The following is a 22,899-nucleotide window of genomic DNA, read 5'->3' as shown; positions in this document are numbered from 1 at the left end:
TTTAAAAATAAACCGACCAATTAATAAAATTTAGTAATAAAGTCTTAGTTAAATGAAAACAAATACGTATGACCGACAAAGTTTAGTGTCCACTATTTATGTCGGATCTTAACAGCCTACCTCCACCCTTCGCCAGTGTAATACATTCCCTTTGCCAAATCAGTGTGGACAAGAAGCACTGTTGGTCTATAACAATGACACTCAACCTTTTTTTTCTTCGGGCCAAATACATATATTTGTAAAGTAACGCGGGCTGCATCACTACTGATGTGACGAAAAAAATCATGAAACCCCCCCTTTTTACAAAACATTTTTGAGATTTTAAAAATTATGCGTGTTTTTAAATTAATCATGTGCAATAGCAACACTCTTTTACCAGATCTGATGTGGACCATAATGACAATCCTCTTCGGGTGTCACTATCTGTGCGTCAAAGTCGAAACGAATCTCAAGATATACGAAATTCCTGATAATAAATGTGTTTCGGGCCGCACATAAAAGCTTAAGCAGGTTGAGTATCGCTGGTATATAGCCTGCCTATTTACTATTGTCAATATGTCGATGAGATTGTAAAACTCTGTGATTCCTGGGTAAATCTTTGGACGTCAAAAAAAACTATCAAGGAAATTTAACTTTTTTAAATATTTAATATTGATATAACTTATAGTAGTTTAAAATATTCAGAATTTAAACACAAAAAAGTACGAAACATCAACGAATTAAAGGCTACAATATTTTCAAAACTGTGATATATCAACGCAACAAAACTGACTTACCTTGGTGAGGTCCATGCCAATTTTAACTTGCGACAGAAGGTGAGTGACGACGGACCCATGTGTCTCCATCGACCCAATGTCGCTATCACTGTCGCACTCATAGAGGGCTGGAAAATAATGAAGTCGCATTATTAACAATGTTCTAAAGAAATCTACAGTTGTATATCGTTGAGGATGTTGACCATCTTTACGCCTGAGGGTAGACAGAGTGCTGGAAGGCAGTATTTTGCATAAAAGGGTGAAAAGCAAAGAGAACTGAAGGAATTTGGTTGAAGCAACTTGCTCTGCAAATACCAATTAAAAATGAAACTGTTTCTGTGTCTAGTTAACAGTATTAGGTGGATGAAACATCTCTTATGCAATCGAGACAGAGGTGAGGTGAGGCGATCAGGTGGTACATCAAACGCATACTGGTCAGCGGAGTCGAAACCTGAATGTCAAAGGAACGGACTATATAAAAACTGGAGGTTTTCAAGATCAGCCATGGACCCCACATCGTGCAGGGCCCCCCTACCTATCGCTAAGGTTAAAAGTAGTGTGATGCTCTACAGTAGATTTTCCCATATTTTACACGTGAATTATCATTTAAATATATCGATCATCATATCACATCAAATTGGATCGCACAACCACATAATTTAAAATTTTAATATTCTTTAAACAAAATAGTGCTGACTTTTTAACTATTAGAGGAAATGTTCGACATGTGTATCTCGACCGGCCAGGTCGCTAGGTCTTCTCCTATGCCCGAACCCTATGCTACAGCCCTGTCAGCCCCCTCTCTCTTGTGGGGTCATGGTATCAGCAAACCATGAAGATTACTAATGAGGTGATTTGAAGATAAGCTACCCAGGGTTAAGGTGATATATCAGTGAAACGGCAAATAATTTTCAACTATAGGTGCGACGAAATTTTGGACTCGCTGCCATTCGGAGAGAGAACGTCGAGCTGGAAACACGTCAATTTGTTTCGTGATGGCGACGGGCGTATTAATTCTTAAATCGTGTAAAGATGACTAAAAACGTTACCCATTTACTTTAAAAAGAAAACATGCCAATGAATATATTATTATTGTTACTGATAGAACAATAAACAGAACATTAAATGGACACATGTTGGATTTACATGACAATTTATATTTCGTTTGACATGCGTCATTTGCACCCGCGACCCGCAATCCGCGCATCGCCTAGCCACGATCTTTTTAGACCGTGCCTCAACTGAGGTATAACCTTAACATTGATATAAAGATGCAAATGCTGATATGATAATGCTCACCGTCATAGTCTATGGATCCGTCTTTGTTTCTTGGAAGAGTCCTGTCGTCGGAGGGCGTGAGGTCCGACCGGGTGGAAGGGGAGTCAGCTCCTGGCACTACCCCTGACCCAGACACGGAGACTGCGGTTGTCTGGCGGGATGCACTGTAACCAAAGAGAGAACACAGTGTTAATGAAAAACATTTTTATGACAATTTATTTGCACCCATGGTGACCTAGTAAGTTCGCTGATTCTTAATTTGTGGGTTGATCCAACAGTTTGCAAAAAAAAAATGTACTTATGTTGTTTTTTTAATGTGTGTTTAATGCAGTGCAATTATCAATTATTAATGGTTTGAATGAACGACTAACAATCATTCTTTATAAAAACTCTGTTAAATTAACTTCCAAGTAACTTTAGTTAAATTTTAGTTTAGTTAGTTAAAGTTAACTACTCAAGTTATGATTTAACATGGTAATTAACCTTTTTATTTTATTTTTTAGATAGGTTACATCAGTGTTTCCCAACCAGTGTGTCGTGAATATTTTTCGATAACTATAATACATACTGCTCCTAGGCTAGAGCCGTGTCGGCCTCCCCTTATGCGGGCCATGGTCAGTAGTTTAAAATGGTGGACAAAACACTGGATATACTTTTATTAAAAATATTTTAAATTTTGAAAAAAAAAGATCAGTTCGTACCCCCCCCCCCTCTGTGGAGGGGGCGTGCCATAACATTTCTAGAATTATTGATAGTAAGACATAATATAATAAGTACGAGTATATTGTATGAGGTTACGCATTTATATATCAAGAGACGATTTGACGATTTAGTATAAGTTATAAAATTGAATTAAAAGTGTTGTTTTTTCTCAATTGAACATAGTTATGCAGAATGTAGCCAGTCCACAACAATGTCGAGCTGAGATAATGGCACTTTAGCAACAACATGATATTAAAAATGTATGTAAAATTGTAAATAGTATTTTATTTCAAGAATATTTTTTTTGCGGCTAGGCTATTTTAAGCAGAACGTAGAGAAAACCTTCTCGCATCTGATCTATATCATATCTCATTTTTTTATTTATTTATTGTGGACTGGCTACTTTTTGCATAACTATGTCCAATTAATATGTATGCTTTTAAAGATTTAACTAATGGCTGTTACTATTAACTATGTCGTTTGATATATGAATGCATAACGCGGTCCAATTATTGCAAGATTAGTTACCTCGAGCTGTCCCTTCTGAGCGGCCACCTGGCTGACAGCACCCGAAGCATGTTTTCGAATTTGGAAAACTAGCTCACGATGACATTTGAAAATGGAACGTCGGTTTTAATTTTTTTTAATAGTTCAGAGCACGACTTCATGCAGTGGTAGTGATCAGGGACTGGCATTTTGATCGTTGTTTTCAAGGGCGTAGAATCGATTGCCGAGGTTTATGAATATTGCACTAGCAAATGTCGTTTCACAGAGTATAATTATTGGTGTTTGCACTGACTGTTACTTGCTGATTCACATATACCTACGAGTGTTTTAGGTAGGTATGTATATTTCTTGACCATACAAACAGCTAAACATGCTAAAATTTTATTACCTATAATGAAAGTAAAAGAAACACAATGTACAATTACGAAAAATTATCAGTACACCCTGTGGCGAATTAATTGATAGCTCTGGGGCCTGAAAAAATAATTGAAATATCACTGTCACACAGACTAAATTAAAATGAAAAAGTCATCGCCACGGAAGATTTTGAAGCAGGGTACTTATAACGGTAGAAAACGCACTGACTACCCTCAAATATTGAATGCACGGTACAAGCGTTAATGCATATTATTATGATGCAGACGTAACTATTGAAAATATAACATATTCTTTAACAGATGTTTAAGTTTATGCCATATTTCTTCACACTCTAGATCCGTAGCCTGTTATACCACACCCAGTAGGTAAAGATAGTTCACAATAATTTTGTAGTCCCTGCGCTGCCAGTAGATATACAGCGGCAATTTTCTTTGACGCGGATGACGCAACCGATCCGTCATAGGATTTCAAAGAGGCCTCGAAACTGTTTAAATCAATTAGATTATTAAAATAATTTATAGTACTATTTGACAGGTCGTGAAAATCGGTTAACCTCAAAGTGAGTCTGCGCGGTGTTCGTTTATTTACCGGCAGGTTCGCCACTGTCGTTCTACTGCGCAGATATCGCAGTCCAATTGTCGCGTGAAAATTCAGAAGCTTCTGAACCTTTTTAATCCATGCATGCAATCTTGAAATTAGCACGATAATGCGTGTATATACGTACATTTTTTGTTATGGCCGCGATAATACGTAATGTCACCAATAAATCCATAAACGTGTAAACGGGGTATAAAATATGTACCGTGAAATTGGGTGAGATTAAGATTAGACCAATATTAATTTCAAAACTTTTGCACCTAATTATTGTTTTTTCGCCTCAATTATTGATACTTTCTTTCAATACGATAACGATGTCAGGTATTGACACATGCACACGCACGGTTACATGTAAATTGTACGTAAAACATTTCACCGTGGTACAGTTCGCCGTGAGCTTTCTATCGGAAAGACATGATCGTATACTATACGGTCTCCAATTTTATTAGATTCAATATGAAAATTAATTAAATTTTCATAGCTCATTTAGGCAAAATTCATGAATTCAAGAATGAAAACCTAACCTAACAAATAATCGAGGATATCGGCTATGTTCAAAATTTGTTTGCTGCTGGCTTCCTGTAAAGTGTAAACCGACAAGTTATGTTAGTACTACTACCCAAAGAGGTTGCACGGTCTTTAATATACGGCAATATATTTCCTATAGGTACAACATTTCACGGTGAAGTGTGATACGGCGAACTGCATACGTACAAGTTGCGTGGACGACGTTACAAGGGCGTGAAGATCTCTTCACATAATTTTTGCCGTCCGTTTTGCTAGCTACATTTATTGTTATAAACTAAATTTATTTTCTTTTATGTAATTTCCATGTGTCTTTCTCTCCCCGGCACTTTGCTTTACAGTAACTCTTTAAACTCAGTCAAAGCTCACACATTACCAGGCGAAAAAACTGTACAGATGCCTCACATCGCTAACGTAATGTGCCTCGTGATACGCTCGACTAAGCCCGAGTGTGGTGCGGGACGGTTGGTTTGGAGGGTCCTTCACTTTTTTTTTGGTCTTTAATATGCGGGCATATATTTCCGATGCAACATTTCACGGTGAAGTGTGTAACGGCGAACTGCATGCGTACAAGTTTAGTTTCCGGACACGCACAGGCATCATAAACACGGCATGCAAAATTTGTCACGTACGGATTACCATACTAGCCGCTAACAACAATGATTCGTGACACATCCGCAGCTAATAAAATAATTTAGATACACTATTATACGACACGCAGTATGAAGTCTGTGAACGAACTGAATTAAACAAATCAAATCACATTACACTACGACAAACGAAAGCAAGGTAATAAAAACAACATCGGAAAACCCTATTACGGTCCATTCAGGCGCCTCATCAGACCCAAGGTTGATGTTTTGTTTACCAATAATTTCATTCAAACCCCAGAATATACAATAATAAAATGGTGGCGAAGACTTCTACTATAAACATATCAGAAAATACTATTTTCACCACTGCGTCATCCATGGCACCATTTTTTGGAAAGTAAACGTACTCTATCAGACCAGTAATTCTTTTCAAAATTATCAACGGATTTGTTGAGCTGTCAAACCTACTCCAAATGGTGGGTTTCAATAATTGGGTGGTTCACAATGATTATGGATCAAGTCCAATTTTCATAAAATTCGATTCTTTTGTTTCAGTGGCTAGATAAAACAGATTTCTATACATATTGTGTGTTAATATCATAATCGTAGCTCTACAATTTTATACTAGTATTGATAAGACATAAAATTGAATGTGAATCATGTCCATTTTGACAGTTCCTTCAGCTGTATAAAGAGGTATTTGCTAACATTAATTTGCTAATATTAATAAAGCTTGAAAATGCTTTATGTTTCGACTATCTATTTAAATTGATCCATGTACTAACAAAATATGGTAAGTATATACAGTGAAAACATTCCTGATTTTTACAAAAGGTGTTTTAACTTTAGGTCCAAATATCTCAAAATCCATTTTCATGGACTTGATTCATAATTATTGTTAACCATCCAATTGTCTTACTTTGTACCATGTCAGTCGTAATGATTCTAATTTTACACCAAACTTTTTATTCGGGGCTCGTGATCCCACCGTTGATCCATTCAATAATTCACATGTTTCATTTGAACGCGCCATCTCCAAAATTGCGTATAATTGACACTAACCGAATTACAAGAACAATCGGTAACAATAATTCTATTAATAATAATAAAACGAAAATTTTTTGAGTACTTGTTACACTTTTAATAAATAAATCTGGACCGGTTTCGTCCGCCTCAGAGGGACATTTAGGGATTTTCAGTTGAAAAGGGTAGAAAAAAATTACAATTAGAACAGAGGCACGGTAAACAAAACAATGAAATAGAAATCAATCGCAAAAAGTAATTCAAGGTTCCGCCGAAACGAGCTTTATAGATTCTCTGTATAAAAAAAGCTCTTACCACTAAAGTAGGGAATAGCTTTTCGGCCGTTTTAATATTTTATTTATCTCTATACTCACGACCGCTAAAAGTTCGGTTGGATGCTCGACAGAGCGTGGAAAATACGAAAAAAAAATATTGTACTTATGTGTGATATAAATACATTTTCTACAAAACGAATGGATACAAGTGTCAGGATGTGTTTCTTATATAGCAGGCATGTCCAACTTCAAGTGGTCTGTGGTCTAGTAACAAAACTAATTCAACTCAGTTTTAATTCGAATAAAAAATTGTATTTGGCTGCGGACATAGGGGCGTCACAAATTAAATAGGCAACACTAGTATGGGCACTCATCATCAAACTATTCTCTTGCTGATCAAAGAGCCTACTGCGTGACGGTAAGAGACACTACGCCTCAGTTAAAAGCGCGGAGATTAACACCTCTTTACATCTCCGTGAGTGATGCAATTCGAATTACGTGGGCATCGACATGGTTAATTAGCAAAAAAGACTCACGTAAATTGATTAAGTATTTTTTATGTATCATCCCTTTCATATGATGACAAAAAACTGATAAATCGCCGATCAACCCCGTTGCATATTTTTGTATAATATTGTAACATGCACGGTGCGACGTTTGCCTGTACACACTGACATGACTTTATAGAGACATCTAGTGTGTAAAGTAGAAGTATCAATTAAAGATTCATATCTATAAATTATTTGAAAACATAATGGTAATGTTCCCTCCAATTTTTATATAGTGTGTGTGTGCAGATCATAAACTTATTCGAGCATTCATCATTTCATCGAGAAATCGTTTAGTACATATATAAATATATATATAAACAAGGAAGTAATTATTATTATTGTTATGTACGGTGGACGAAGAGTAGACGGAGCTAGGGGAGACTTTCATCCAGCTGTGGATCGACCCCGGCTGATGATAATGATGAATATATATAAGTTTAAAGTCACACGGTTCAAAACGACCCGCAGTTTTAAGTCTATGGGTACCTCCTGCTAAAATACACGTCAGAACTTACACCATAGCTTGTCACTTGAACAGGAATATCATTCGCTTCCCTCCAGGAATTGCTCGACATAATCTATCTATACTATATGTGGTGGGGGTCTCGAATATCAGATTTAACCCGTTGCACCCCGGGGACAGTTTTACGGTTTTTGCGGGAAATGCCGCCGCGTACAGGGCCTTGAAACGCGGAAATTAATGCTGCAACCCCCATTTTTTTAAAGTGAAAATGTCGCTAGAATGTGTACATTTTAAAAATATAGGCGTTTATTTCAGCTCGATCGGAGGTCAAATGGCAAAGTTAGATGCAAATAATTGTGTTATTAGAATCGCTAATCGGCAGGGAGCCAACCGAGCCGGCGCGGCGCGGCCGACGCAGTGCTGCCACATTAGACTGGAATGCTTCACTCACGAACAATTGTATTTAGCGGAATCAAGAGTGAGGAGTAGTAAAATTCTATATATTTTGGCACCAAATGGAAAAGCCACAAATATTGTATATCGAAAAGCCCTGGAATGATGGATTGGATATTTATATTATGGATGGATATTTATATTATATAGAAAAGCCTTAAAATAATAAATTGAATATGCACTACTTGTTAAGATATTTAAATACAAAAATATACTATACTATATTACGTTAAAAATAAAAATCTCTAATATTATATTTTTTTACTTTTTTAAATTCAATCCTTTGCACTCTACGTATTAAATTTATAGATTTTATTTTCAAATATTAAACCATTCCACTCCTGGGCAGCGCCGGGCGATACTGTTAGTATTTTATGGACGTAAAAAATAATTGAAAGCACCTATAGTATATCATTATTTATAGATGCTCTCGTCGTGAACGAGAACATTTTGTGTCTAGAAAATTTGACTATAGTGTATAGTATTAAACTATGTTCTATTGTGTCCTTGAAGTTTGAAATAAATTTATGTTAAGAAATGCGAAAAACAATACGTAGGCATGTGTAGCTTTCACATTTTCTTTTGTCTCAGCTATCCTTTGAATGAAAAATATGTACGCGTGTAGAAAAAGTTGTTTTTCCATTCAACACCGCTTTTGTTGGCGTATTTTTAAATTGCCGCGATATTTGAAAAATTTTCCGCAATAAAGAATGGAAATGTATCATTGTACCACGGCTGAAATCGGGTGATTTTGAAGGACTAGCCAGACATGGGTGATTTTCTCGTGACATCACGTCCTATCGCTTGATACATCTTTCTATCGTCTTTTTTCGTGCCGTCTTCTGTCGAAGGTTGGCGACCAGATTGTATCCAGGGGCAGTCGTATCAGAATATCAAATCACCAATGTCTTGGACCGTGTCCGGAAACTTGTACATACGCCGTATGAAATGTTTATCGGAAATATATGGCTGTATATTAAAGACCATCCAACCTCTTTGTGTCGTATAGTACTGACATATATATTAATGTCTAAATAAAACACGGTTCCTGTCGGATTACAGGAAGTCAGTAGCAAACAAATTTTGAAAATACCCGATATACTGGATTATTTGTTAGTTTAGGTTAGGTTTTCATTCTTGAATTCATGAATTTTGCCAAAATCACATATGAAAATAAAATTAATGTTCATATTGATTCTAATAAAATTGGAGACTGTATAGTATACGGTCATCTATTTCTATCGGAAAGAGATGACACGGCAAACTGTGCCTCGGTGAAATGTTTTACCTACAATTTACATCTAACCGTCTTGGACAATGAGATTCTTCTGCCTACTATCTTGCCTTGCATTATGATATTATACGTTGGAGTACCTACATCTACGGATAAAAATATGGACACTTTAAGGGTGGTTATAGTCGGGGGCATATGTTACCCCGTGGAATTTTGAATAAAGAAATTGAATGAATACCTGAAATTCATTCCTTATGTACTCTATAATCATGACTTACCGAGTGTTTTGCTCGAAATCATAATAATTTCAAGTAATTTTATTATGTGGTAAGCAGGTAAGGTATAGTCGGTAAACTTTAGATTGGAGTTTTTAATTGACTCGAGTTTTTTGTGAAATTGCAATATTTTACATTACGTATTTTAAACAAAAGTTTGGCATATTATAACTCTTTAATGATAAAAGATATGAAGAAATATGTATCACTTTTTTGTTTATTTGTCTACTGTGAACAAAAAATGTAAAGCACAAAACTGTCATAGAACATCACTGTGAAAGGAGATTTGATTTTGATTTTACTCGTCAATCTCTGGAGCAGCCGCCATCTTGGATTTAAGGCGTCGCTAAAAACATCTGTGATGATTTCAAGCAAAACACCCCGTAAGCCATGATTGTAGAGTTCATAAATAATGTAATTCAGGTGGTCTTTCCACTTCTTCAATTCAAAATTCCACAGAGTATCGTTTATACTACGTATGCCCCAAGGAAAGACATCAATGTAAGGGTCCTTTTTTATTGCGGTTTGTTTTAGCTATCCTATTGAATACAAAGTGACCCCCGATTTAAACATTATGTAAGTAGTATTTTTCCAGGTTTTTGCGAAAATTACTTTTCCATTTTATAAGATTTCAATAAAAAATAAAGTAAGTGCCGAAGGACAGAAAGAAGGGTTTCAAAGTGAAACAACACAAACATGGACCCCTCTAAACCAATCCGCCCCGCACCACACTCGGTCTTAATTGAGCGTATCACGAGGCTCTACATTTAGGATGTGAAGCATCAGAAGTTGTTAACGCCTGGAAATGTCTCAGGAGCAGATACCCAAGACTGAGATACCCACGCTCAGGTTTTTAATAAAAAGTGCCATGGGAGAGAAAGGCACGGTGACGTAACATAAATAAATGAATTTAATGATATATAATATACAAAAATAATACGGACAAACAAAACTATGTGAAGAGACCTTCACGTCCGCATTTTTTTAAAATGCAATATAATTTGTCATATAAATCCAACATGCGTCCATTTAATGTTCTGTTTATTGTTCTATTAGTAACAATAATAATATATTCATTGACATGTTTTCTTTTTCAAGTAAATGGGTAACGTTTTTAGTCATCTTTACACGATTTAAGAATTAATACCCCCGTCGCCATCACGAAACAAATTGACGTGTTCCCAGCTCGACGTTCTCTCTCCGAATGGCAGCGAGTCCAAAATTTCGTCGCGCCTATAGTAGAAAATTATTTGCCGTTTCACTGATGTATCGCCGTAAGCATCTCTTCCCTCTCGGAGCACATTCTCTGACATTCCCAAAGGATGTGGTTTGCACCCTGTTAGTCAAAGTGAAACAGTATCTAATAATGATCTAATACTGATATAAAATAAAAGACGTAGATATGTGTGCAGAAGATTGTATAAATACACAGATATTCGAAAAAAAATATTTACTTACTATTCAGAGAATCTTTCAAATGATTCATATCGTAGGGCATTTTTGTTATAAAAAAATAATAGTGAATGGAAACAGGGTTTTCTTTTTGTGTTTCCCTCATATATCCTCTTAATAATACAGTTTAACGGCCCACATGCTCAGCGTAGGTCAAAATGGAGGTTTTATGCTATTTTCAGAGCATAACCCTGGACATTCCTTAAACGTTGTAGATAATCAATTTATATAATTTTGAAGCCTTATTATCCATTATATTTATTTTAAACATTTGATGACTGCATTAAGTATTTTTATTACATAAAATAGTATTCTTTTAAACCCCTCGATCTAATGTTTTAGAATATAGTCATATTTCAGTACGTCCATGTGCAGTGGTGTTAAGATTTTTTACATTTATTGATCTTTAAAAGCATTTATAAAACCATTAGTAACATTTATGTTGACATTATTATAGTGAAATATTTACGATAAAAAATTATATTGATAATCTCTGTGATCCCAAATTTGACAAGAATTAGGCATTTTATTATTCAAAAAATGGGCAAGATTTTAAGATACATTTTAAGATAATTCTAAAGATACTGATTATAAGCTATGTCTTTGACCATTCAAATGTGATAAACATTCTACGAATAATGTTTGCTTTATAATAATTATTGACCTAAGAATAAGGTAGTATTTTAGTAGGTAGGTAACATTTCCCAGTGGCTAGCATAAAACCTCCATTTTGACCTACGCGGCGCACGTCCCCTTACCTACCTACCGTACCTTAAGCAGGAATTCGGCTAGACCCGTAACAGCTTATCATTTTTATAATACATTGGACCATAATTACATTAATTAACCATAACATGACGTGACCACCTGATTAATTAATTAATGATATATTATAATTATTGCTACGTAGGTATATTAAATAAATACCGAATGATGAACGGCTGAGTAGTTTTGGCAAGGTTTGAGATATGACTAGAGGAAAGTGTTGTCATGAATCATGATAATTAATAATATAATATTTTTTGGCGTAGGTATCAGGGATGCGATTCCAAGTTTAATATTCCTTCAATCTCATATTCCGAGTTTTGAGTTATTTTGTTTTGAGTTTTTGCACTTGGTTATTTATCTACTTCATACCTATGAACTTTCCTAACATTCAAATATTTAGTGTCGTCCTGAGAATGGCGTCTGCAGCAAGCCAGAAAAGTCGAGTGAAGACTACAACTGAAATCAATAACAAATCCAAACCCTACGGGTAGCGCAACATGGCGCGGAGAGGTGCGTGTTGGGCATAACACGGAAAGACCACAAAAGAAACCCATGGATAAGAGTACGCGATATGATAGAGGTAGTACAGGTGTTGAAATTTCACAGTAACGCCCTAAAACACGTTGGAACGATTAACTCATTCAGTTCGGCGGTTCTACGTGGCAGTGAAGAGTGAGAAGAATGGAAGATGGTAAACCAGTAGTGAATCGACTCTAGGCCAGGGTAGGCGAACCTTTTTACGTACGCGTGCCAAAATGTCTCAAATATTGACTGTCTGGTGTGCCGAGCACTTTTGTATATGGAAAAAATAATTATAAGAATTCTATTAAAAAGGTTCAAAAATATAATTTATTTCATGAATATTACTGAATTACTTAGTTTGGTTCTTTACAAATTGACGTCAGAATTACTGAGATCAGATAAGCCAAGCCTCTCGCTCGCTACAGTGGTCTCAAGTATTATAAAATGATTGTAAATCGATCAAAATCAGTGGTTCGCGGCGTGGCTTCGCGTCGCCTGTTGAGGACGGTGTGGTAATATTATGTGTGACATATAAAACCTAAGGACCGACCTATGCAATTAAATTTAAACGTAATGCTTGTTCTTAAAGAGTATCCCCGCCTGCTATTTTTTATAGTGAAATCTGTCATTTATGCTTGAAGTTCGTTTCCGTTTGCGCATCGATTGTGTAAATATTATTAAAAACCGAAGAAAATACGCATGACTATGTCGTTGTCATTTTTAATATTACTTGTATAATATATATATTTGTAAAACTTTTTTGTAAATTTTGTTTTCAACTATTATCTCTTATTTTTTTTCCTCTTTAACATAAAACATTCGCGTGCCATAGGTTCACCATCTCTGCTCTAGGCAACTATATAATAAATTATTATATATTAAAACTAGGGCGTATGTTAGTTACGAGGAATGGCAGAAAACTCACCATGATTTTGATACGAGGTGTAAGTAATTGATAATAGGTTCTTCATTTACGGTCGGATTCAATCAAACATTTATTTCAGTACTAATTTACATATTTGACAAAACACATTTACAAGGTTATTCAGTTGATTTTTAACTTATGTTCGAGATGACAACACACACAAAAAAACACGCATGTGGAAGTTACATTTTGAATTGAATGCTTATTCGTGCTAGCAAGGGTAAAGGACAACTGATAATTCATCCCTTCTCTGGGGGTATACGAATTCGACAAGTCTAAATAAGACCGTGACGTAGGGATGTGATCACTCGGAGATCGTTGGGCTATGCCTACGTGAAGTTCCAACAGCCGGCCGATGCCGAATGTACATTGGCCTCGAGAGCCCGATAAGAATTATGACGTGGTCCCAACGCGACCCTTACTTGCGAAAGTCGGGTGTAATGTCGGCAACGTAGTATTCATTAAACACATTGACACTAACGACGATATCGCCCACGACGGTCGAGCGGCTTACGCGTCGGCTTATAATGTTGTGGGTCTCAGGTTAGAATCCTGGGTCTGGCAAATACACATATTGTTTTTTTTAATTGTCAGTATGGACCTAATAGGTTGAGCAAATGGCTAACATCCATTTCTCGTAAAAACAAAAATCTGTTAATCACTGCACTCTGTTGCGATGATCCAATTAGGATCGGACATGGTCAAAAAAGAAATAAGACCGTAAAGCACTGCATCTTGTTAAAACGGCGCAAATTTCAAACAAAAATCAAACTGGCTCTGCTTTGGTTAATAAATTATCATGATTACAATAATACACCGGTTCACATGTGTTACCGATGTATTATCAGTATTATATTATCACAATGATAACAATATATATATATGCAGCGCTCGGAATGGAAAATTTTACAAACCGGAGCGCTAAACAATTTTCCGAAAATATTAACATAGTGAATTATCTAATTGTATGTATATATTTTTGTAACAATAAGTGTCTTATATTTTTTGTTACATGGCCTATCTAGCTCAGATGGCCAAAATATTTTTTCCACGAGACGGAGCATAATTTTTGGGATTTTATGAACCGGAACGGCGCTCCAGTCCATTTCGAGCCTTGGATATGCGAAATAGCCGGGTCCCGAGAACACCCTGTCTGTACATGAGGAATACGTATGATGATATTGTATGATCAATGTATGTTTTATTACAATGACTAATGTTTTCAACACAATCATTATTCCATACACGTGTAATAATACATAGACAGCGCTAATACGCAATGAATACATCCCTGGGAGATAATTTATTATTATTTATACACAATAGACCGCAAGCAAGTAGAAGTTAGGATAGAGTAGCATACCTGGCAACTACTTAGCCTACTTGGGAATTGAAAGCACGGGAAACATATTTTAAACACGTGAAACTCCTCGTATACGCAGATGACATGGGTATAGGTACTCGCTAAAACAGTATGCTACCTCGAACGTGCCCATTTAGGCGAGAGGTTTAAAAGAATACTATTTTATGTAATAAAAATACTTTATGCAGTCATCAAATATTTAAAATAAATATAAAGGATAATAAGGCTACAAAATTATATAAATATATTATCTACAACGTTTAAGGAATGTCCAGGGTTATGCTCTGAAAATACCATACAAGCTCCATTTCGACCTACGCTGAGCATGTGGACCGTTAACCATTTTTTATTTAACAAATAATTCACAAGATTTAAGAATATAACATTCTAATAATTATTGAATATACCTAATTTTGAAAGCATTTCTGAGAAAATATTATAACAAATAGAAACAATATTTTTGAAAAAAGTAAGACACCCAGCAGGAATCGAACCTGCATCTCTCGGGTATCGCGTCCACGCACATATACCACTGTGTTAAAGGAGTCATACTTAATTACGACAAATTTTAACCAATGGCTCTTTTTGAGAATAAATTATTCGTTGCATAAAAAAATAGTTGATTAAAAATTATTAGCAAGTAACGACATAGTGTAACGTATACGGGCCAAGACACACGACAACGTACACTGTTGTGACGACGCAGGTCTTACTTGATTCCAAATATATTCAATTGGGATGGTCTTGCTTGATTCCAGTTGAATACATTTGGAATCAAGTAAAACATGTGTCGTCGCAACGGCGTCTGCGTTGCCGTATGTTTTGGCCCTTTGATGTAATCGTAATCATACATAATATAGATTGTAGGAAATTAATGAAAGCGTCATACGCCTTATCTCGATTAGACAACTTCAGCGGGCAAGACACGTGCAGGCAGGTGTTTTGCAAAAAACTCTAAAGAAATGCATCGGCATGTGTGATTGGCGCTTGTCAGCTGAGGAAGGTCGGGTTATAATTACGAAGACCTACTGAAATCAGAAACGTAATCGAAATCAGCCCATAACATTAATTGTATATGTGAGCTATTATCCAACTAGCTAATGGTATTTGAATTACAATATTGCTACCAAACCATCAATTCCCAGAGGATTTTTCCGGCAAGTTCGTTGACAGTGGAAACATGTCCCAGAAGATTTACTAGGCGAAGGTCGACCTTGCAGCCTCTTATCACAATACAATGTGGAGCAAACGTTTGCACGCTACGGCGATTAGGACGGGAGTTCCCAAGTTTTTTTGGCGTGGTGCCCCCAAACGCAATAATATTGAGAGGCCATTATATTTTTATTTCACAAATAAAATTCGATGATATTTTCCAATTATCATAAGATGCATTATAATTGAATCATCATTGTCACAAGTGCCCAAATACGTACAAACATCTTTGACTGACAAAGTTTAGGGTGCACTATTTATCAGTGGCGAAGGCTCCATAGTAGGCGATTATTTGAAGCCTACCTTCTAAGAAAAATAGATATAAAGTATTTAAATTTAAATAAATAGAAAAATGTGCGGGAACCAATTTATCGTCAGAATAATTAATCAATATTTAGAAAATAAAAATGAGAGCCATCTATCGTCAGAATTTAGAAAAAAAAGTGTCAAAGCAGCGCCACGTGCTCTTTAGCGAATATTGAAATATCGATTCATTCGAGATGATTTTGGCGTGCTTTTTGTATGAAATTTTTTCTCATAATTTCAAGATGTCTGCAGTAGTCCATACAAATCTGTAAGCTATTGACCCGAAGTCTACATACCTATAGTCTGACTTTTTAACCAGTGCGAGGAATTTTCGAGATTTTCCATCCCGAATCTCAAGAATTGAAGTTTTAACATTTCGGGAAATCCCGGATCTCGAGAATCTTTTCTCGGGAATCGGGATTTCTTTATTATCAAATATTAATTGAAAAAACGATTTTCTATATGAAAATAGTGGACATAAAACACAAAACGTTCAAGGACTGATCGGGACATTTAATACAATTAAGCCAACGTCGACTCAAAATGAGCGCAATTTTTGCAATATCAGGGAATTTTGTGTCTTAAAAACGTGCGTACGCGATGTCAGACGCAGCGATTGACAGTCTGTGTTTTTTGAAATTCTATTTTAATAAGTAATGTTTTGAATTATTTTTGTTTCCCTACGTCTATTTTGTTTGTCTTGTTACGTAAATTAAAAAAAACATATTTTTTTGGAATTGGTCTGTTTTTACACTAAATTTAGGATTTTTACAGGTTTTTTTTACATTTCCCGATTTCTCGAGAATTCTTTTCTGGAAATCCCAAGTCTCGAGAATTCAAAATTTCATCATTTCGGGAAACCCGAATCTCGAGATTGAGATTTTCTCGGGAAATACCCAACTATACCTATATGTAAGTACTTAGTTTTGACTACAGCCTTCTAAGGGTACCTACTCACGAATTACATGAATTGTATATTTGTGATGTCGTGATTAAAAAATATTAGTTGTCATATATTATATCGTCACTGTTCTACCAGAAGACACTAATTCGAAAAAATTACATATTGAGTTAGTTATACCAAAATGTTCCTTATTTCAAACTTTACCGTCTGGAAACTTTTTAATAAATAAACAGTCTTTATTTTAAAGTCATCCTTTTTACGATTACTTAATAAACTCACATGATAGACCATAAACATTTTAACAACTTCAAAGTCAAATTATTCAAAACTAGTATTCTCCAGTTAGACTGTTCTGCCAGAACAGAGACGACATATAGTATAAATTTGTGCCAAAAAGACGGTAATAATCTTTAAATTTATTCCAATTCATTTTTTTTTATTACATACGGTGAACATTACAAATTATAAATTTAAGACGTTCACAACATGACATTTAAAAACAAAGAAGTAGTATAAAACAGTGGTAAAGAAGAAATAACTGTATGCAGTATCATGAAAACAGTATGAAAAATAAAGTAAAATAAAGGTACAAAAATATGTAGGAGTTCAATATAAGTAAAATACAAAACAACATCTCAAAAAACATGCGTTCAGCATTATGTAATATAGTGACCGAATTTTATACGGACGTCATAATGCGATGACTGTGGATTATGTATATTGATAAAGTTGCCAGTCGGCATATATTTTGAGCGCCAGTGGGAACGAGCAAAATGAGACCAAGAAGACTAAGTGGATAAAGACGTACAATCATTCGGTGGGCGACTAATACCTATTGGAAATACGATAAGACGTTATCCAAGGTACCCATTTGTCACACACATAATATTTCTTGCCAGTAGAAATAGTTCTGTGTTCTATGGCCAAATAAAATATGAAGAAATATAATTAACTGGTGGTATATTAACTGAGGCTTTAGGTCTCCTTCAGTCTGCTGCAGCAATTTGGTTTGGGTTATAATTAAAGTTGAAAACACTCGCATATGTATTATAGCAAAGGGCAATACTACATTTAGTGTGGTTTATGTACTAATTTAGATTTTTTGGGAGTGTCAAATCACTTTGTATTTCTTTCAAATAAAATTGGTCCTGTAGGATATTAACACTGAATATACATAATTTTTGAAAACACTTCTGAGAACATATATTAAAACCAATAGAAAAAATCTTTTTGAAAAAAGTAAGACAACCCGCAGGAATTGTACCTGCATCTCTCGGCTTTCGCGCCCACGCACATATACCACTATGTTAAAGGTACCATACCTAATTACGACAAATTTTAACTAACGGCTCTTATAATACTCTCTGAAGCGTTTTCTAAATTGAGCTACTATTGGCTATCGGCTTTTGTATTTTAAAACAACGTAGGTAATACCTACATTAATTACTAACCGACGTCAGGGATCACTCCAAGATATTTTAGTGTTGTAGCATCCTTGAACTTGCTAATAAAATTAAAATCAAAAATTATGTATTATTGTGAATTATTATGTGTCTTATGAATAATTATTCGTTGAATAAAAAAGTAATTAATTAAATATTAATAGTTGTATATGCGATTATCCGCAATCACGATATGTTTTACAATGGGTATTACGATACAAATTAATATGTTATGTTGTGAGAATTTTTTATGCTTCAACTTTTTTTTTAAACTTAGATATCGACATTTTCTAATGAAGCGACCAAACCATAATTTAGGTATGCTATGGGCGATCCGACAAAAATAGTGCACACTTTTTCAGTCATACATAAGTACTTAACTTGTTTTTGTCGAATTATGAATACATATTACAGATGGTGTTTGTTAGTTTTTTTTTAAATTCATTAAGTCCTGGCTATTCTAAACTATAATTGATAAAAAATATTGTTCTATCTCTAAAAAATCTAAGGTCGTGTTGGGAGAGCTGATTGAACAGCAAACGATCATAAGAAACTGTAAGTCCCAAAGACTACGATGGGCGGGACATGTGGAGAGAATGCCTGAAGTTAGAGCGCCAAGTATCATGACGAAGTGACTACCCCAACGGAAGAGACCCAGAGGCCGTCCAAGGAGATGTGCTGACGCCGTAGAAGTGGACTGGCTTCATATAGGAAGACCCGGTAACTGTGGCGAGAGACCGGAGTGAGTTGAAAGCGGTAGTGGAGGAGGCCAAATCCCACCCCGGAATGTAGCGCCGTGGAAGAAGAAGAAGAATAAAACATCTAAAATTATGTATGGTTTAATGTCATAATTTTAGATATTATATAGATAAACAAATATTTTGTAACTAAAAAAAAAACTAACAAACACTTTTTTACAGTTTTTTTAAACATTATAATAACCATTATGTTTATGCATTTCTACACAGTCATATTAGTTCACTGAAAACAAATACGTTTGACTAACAGTTTTAAGTTTAGTGTGCACTATTTATTTCGGATCTTAACAGCCTACCTCCACCCTTCGCCACTAACATTTATAGGCAACAAATTACATATTTAACGTTTGAGAAAAAAAATAAAGATCTATATAATTACGCAGAACAATATTATAAAGGAAACATATTTAGACACAATAATATAGATTGAAATCAATTTTCTGATATACTTTAATAACGCCTCTCTTGACATTGTAAGACGGAATAACAAAAATTTCTCCCCAATTATATCGGGTCATTTTTCCTGACGAGATTGATTGGTCTGCTTTTGACAGTTCGTCAGAAACCCATTTCAGTATACCTACATATAAAGATCGACAGATATAATTGCATTTCTTGAACATCCCTACTCTTATATTATTACAGGGAGTAATCACGTTTTGATTGACATCTGGATAATTGGACATTTAGGAAACTGGCTGGTGGCTACACCATCAAATCTCGTGACTAATGGGGAAACCATTATAAATAATAACGTAATGATTTAGAGAAGTAGTTGAAAGGGTAAGTATGGTCGACTGTGTATTTTCTGTAAGACAGAAGTGAAGCTAGTTTTTCATGTGGTAAGAATGTAATAAGAGAAAAGTGCGAAATAGTATCATTGGTTCTCTTAGATCAGTGGTCGGCAACCTTTTGAGAAACTGGGTAAAAAATTTAATTATGAAAAAATTATTTGGTTAGTGGGTAAAAGTTTGAAACAAATTTTTAATATATGTCCTCATGGGAAGAAGCAAATCGCAACTCTGCGATGAATGTCATGTTTTAGAGGACATTGTACACATAGCACTACAATGCCCTAAATATGAGCTTCACAGAGTACAGTTGCGAATTGCGGATATCTATGAGAATGTCGACGAATTGAAAGGTGTCCTGGCGGTGGGTAAGACGGAAGAGCTAGGTAAAATTGTAAAGTTATTTAACAGAATAGGAGTGAGGACCTGATCGACGGATCCCCTTCTAGAAGAGAAGAGGCGATATGACAGCGAGTCGAAGTCAAAGCCTCGGTAAAATCACAAAAAAAAATAATATTTAAAAAAAAATATTTTTATAAAATAAAATATATATAAGTATAGGGATATATATTGACATATACATGTGTGTAGATACAAATTTATTTTATAAGTGGCTTCCTTGGTTTTGATTTTTTTCGACATTTGCCAAATACGCAGTTGTCTTAAGTCGAGTAGTCCGGAGACATTTTCATTTGAGAAAATGTTTGCTCACAACAATATGTTGAACCAAATGCTGATAATAGAGCAAATGCAATTTTTTTTAAGCATGAAAATTTTTGTGGTAATGACGCCCAGCATGATGATATTGCATTCATGTGATCATGTTCTTCACGTTCAATGATAGCAACGTCGAAATTGACATTCAGTTACTTGGTTAAAATTCACAAGTGAAAAAAACATTATTATTTATACATTTAAACTTTTTTTAATTATTGGTATTTTCAATAGGTAAATAAATAATTTTATAAAAATAATAATTTGAAAATATTGTCATATTTTCTTGGCGGGTAACTCAAAATGTTGTAGTGAGTAATTACGCGCTCATTATTAATTTAAAATCCGCTGGTAGTAGGTTGCCGACCACTGTGTTAGATTGTCGAAGCATCACCTATAAAACATGGGTTACGGGTTCGATTTAGGACTCAAATGCAAATTATGTTGTTCTAAATTATGTAGGGATACAAAAATTAATGGGAACTGGCTTCCCCTACTGGGTGTGGTATAACGGTGTCATGAATAAACAGAACATTAAGAAACAGAACGGTGACAAAACAGAACAGCGTTAAATATAACTGTGGTCCTAATGTGTACCAGATACGGGTTCCCAAAAATATCCCTAATTTTTTCGAAGGGTTCCACCAACCAATAAAGGTTGGGAATCAACGCATAGAAGAAGCTTTTTTTAACATCTTTGGCCACGATACTGCCACCATAAGCAAAAAGGAAGCTTTTTGCCAAAGTCACATTTTGAGATAATGAGAGATTAAGGTTTTTTCAACTTTTCTTAATAATTCTTTAAACAATGTGGATGAATCATTTGATACATGGTATAAGCAAAAACTAATATGTTTTCAATCGATGCTGTATTTTTGCTTATGAGACTCATTATAATGTATTTTTGTTTAGAATAACTACAGTTTTTGTGAAAAAAAAACGAAAAACAATGTGTTGATTTATTATACTGAAATAAATTTTATACCGCTTTTGACTTTATGTCAAATGGTTCAGAATTTCACGTAGAGCATTATCTGTACACTTACTCAATTTGTGATGTGTGTGTGTGTTGTGTCGAAAAGCTGCCTTTTTCCTTATGACGGCAGAATACATATTATCTATGTATTTTAAAATGAAAATATTTAATATACAAATACCTATATATCAATTAAATTACTACACGGAACAAATGAAACTGTCATATATATATAGGTATCAACAATCTTCGCAATGAAAGTATTTTTTTAATGATTTATCGACGCCATATATATTGAAAAGAGGGTATCGGAAAAGCGATGAGCGAAATATTACGCCCAATGGTAGACGGCCTGCGATGAAAATGTGTGAACACGAACAACGATCTCTCAGGGGCATTTTTTTTACATATTTTTTTATTTTCGCCGAATACAACCCAACCCGCTCACCTGGTGTAATTGTAAAACACTCAAAAAACATACATAATATTTTATTATTTAAAAAGTATACAGGTTCAACAAAATTTATACGTATTTTGCTAGTTTACATTTGCCACGGCTCTCGACGACACACTAAACTTTGTCAGCCAAACGTATTTGTTATCATAAACCATTACTTTTATTCAGATGAATAATTCACAAGATTTTGAGAATGTAATATTCCATATATTGAACATACATAACTTGAAAACAACTCAAATTAATATTATTATTTGACCATGTCCGATTTTAATAAGATCATATGGGCCTCCCGCAGAGTGGAGGTTAGTATTAACAGATTTTTGTTTTTGCGAGAAATGGATGTCAGCCACTTGCTCAACCTATTAGGTCCATACTCTGACTCATACACAAATTTAAAAACAATATGTGTACTTGTACTTGCCAGACACACGATTCGAACCTGGGACCCACGACGCTATAGGCCGACACTTACCCACTAGGAAAATTCATATTTGAAAAAAAAATACGAAACTTGACGGGATTTGAACCCGTATTACCATTGGTGTCGCGCCAATCTGTGTATTAACCAGTTAAGTGCTCAAAGCGTCTTTGGACGCCCTAATTACACCAATTCTTATGTTAATTACTATCAATTAACTAATTGCGGCATATAAAGGATTAACAATAGTAAATAATAACGATATCTAGTCAATAATAA

At 35.0% G+C, this 22,899-nt stretch overlaps 1 protein-coding gene across 1 annotated transcript in view; it reads right to left on the bottom strand.

Annotated features, from left to right (window-relative positions):
• Positions 1–22,899, bottom strand: part of LOC147074614 (oxysterol-binding protein-related protein 9) — a 201,317-nt gene that overhangs the window by 11,891 nt on the left and 166,527 nt on the right. The window contains exons 8-9 of the mRNA XM_085943848.1: positions 2,055–2,197; positions 777–883 (exon numbers count right to left, since the gene is read on the bottom strand). Coding sequence (XP_085799974.1) covers positions 777–883; positions 2,055–2,197 — 250 coding nt within the window. The remainder of the gene's footprint in view (positions 1–776; positions 884–2,054; positions 2,198–22,899) is intronic.

Source organism: Rhyacophila brunnea, unplaced genomic scaffold (genome assembly GCF_057557595.1).
Source record: "Rhyacophila brunnea isolate RB1 unplaced genomic scaffold, BYU_Rbru_1.0 scaffold_16, whole genome shotgun sequence".
In the NCBI taxonomy this organism is placed as follows: Eukaryota; Metazoa; Arthropoda; class Insecta; order Trichoptera; family Rhyacophilidae; genus Rhyacophila; species Rhyacophila brunnea.
Note: the sequence above shows the minus strand (reverse complement) of the source record. Positions and strands in the feature narration are given on the sequence as shown.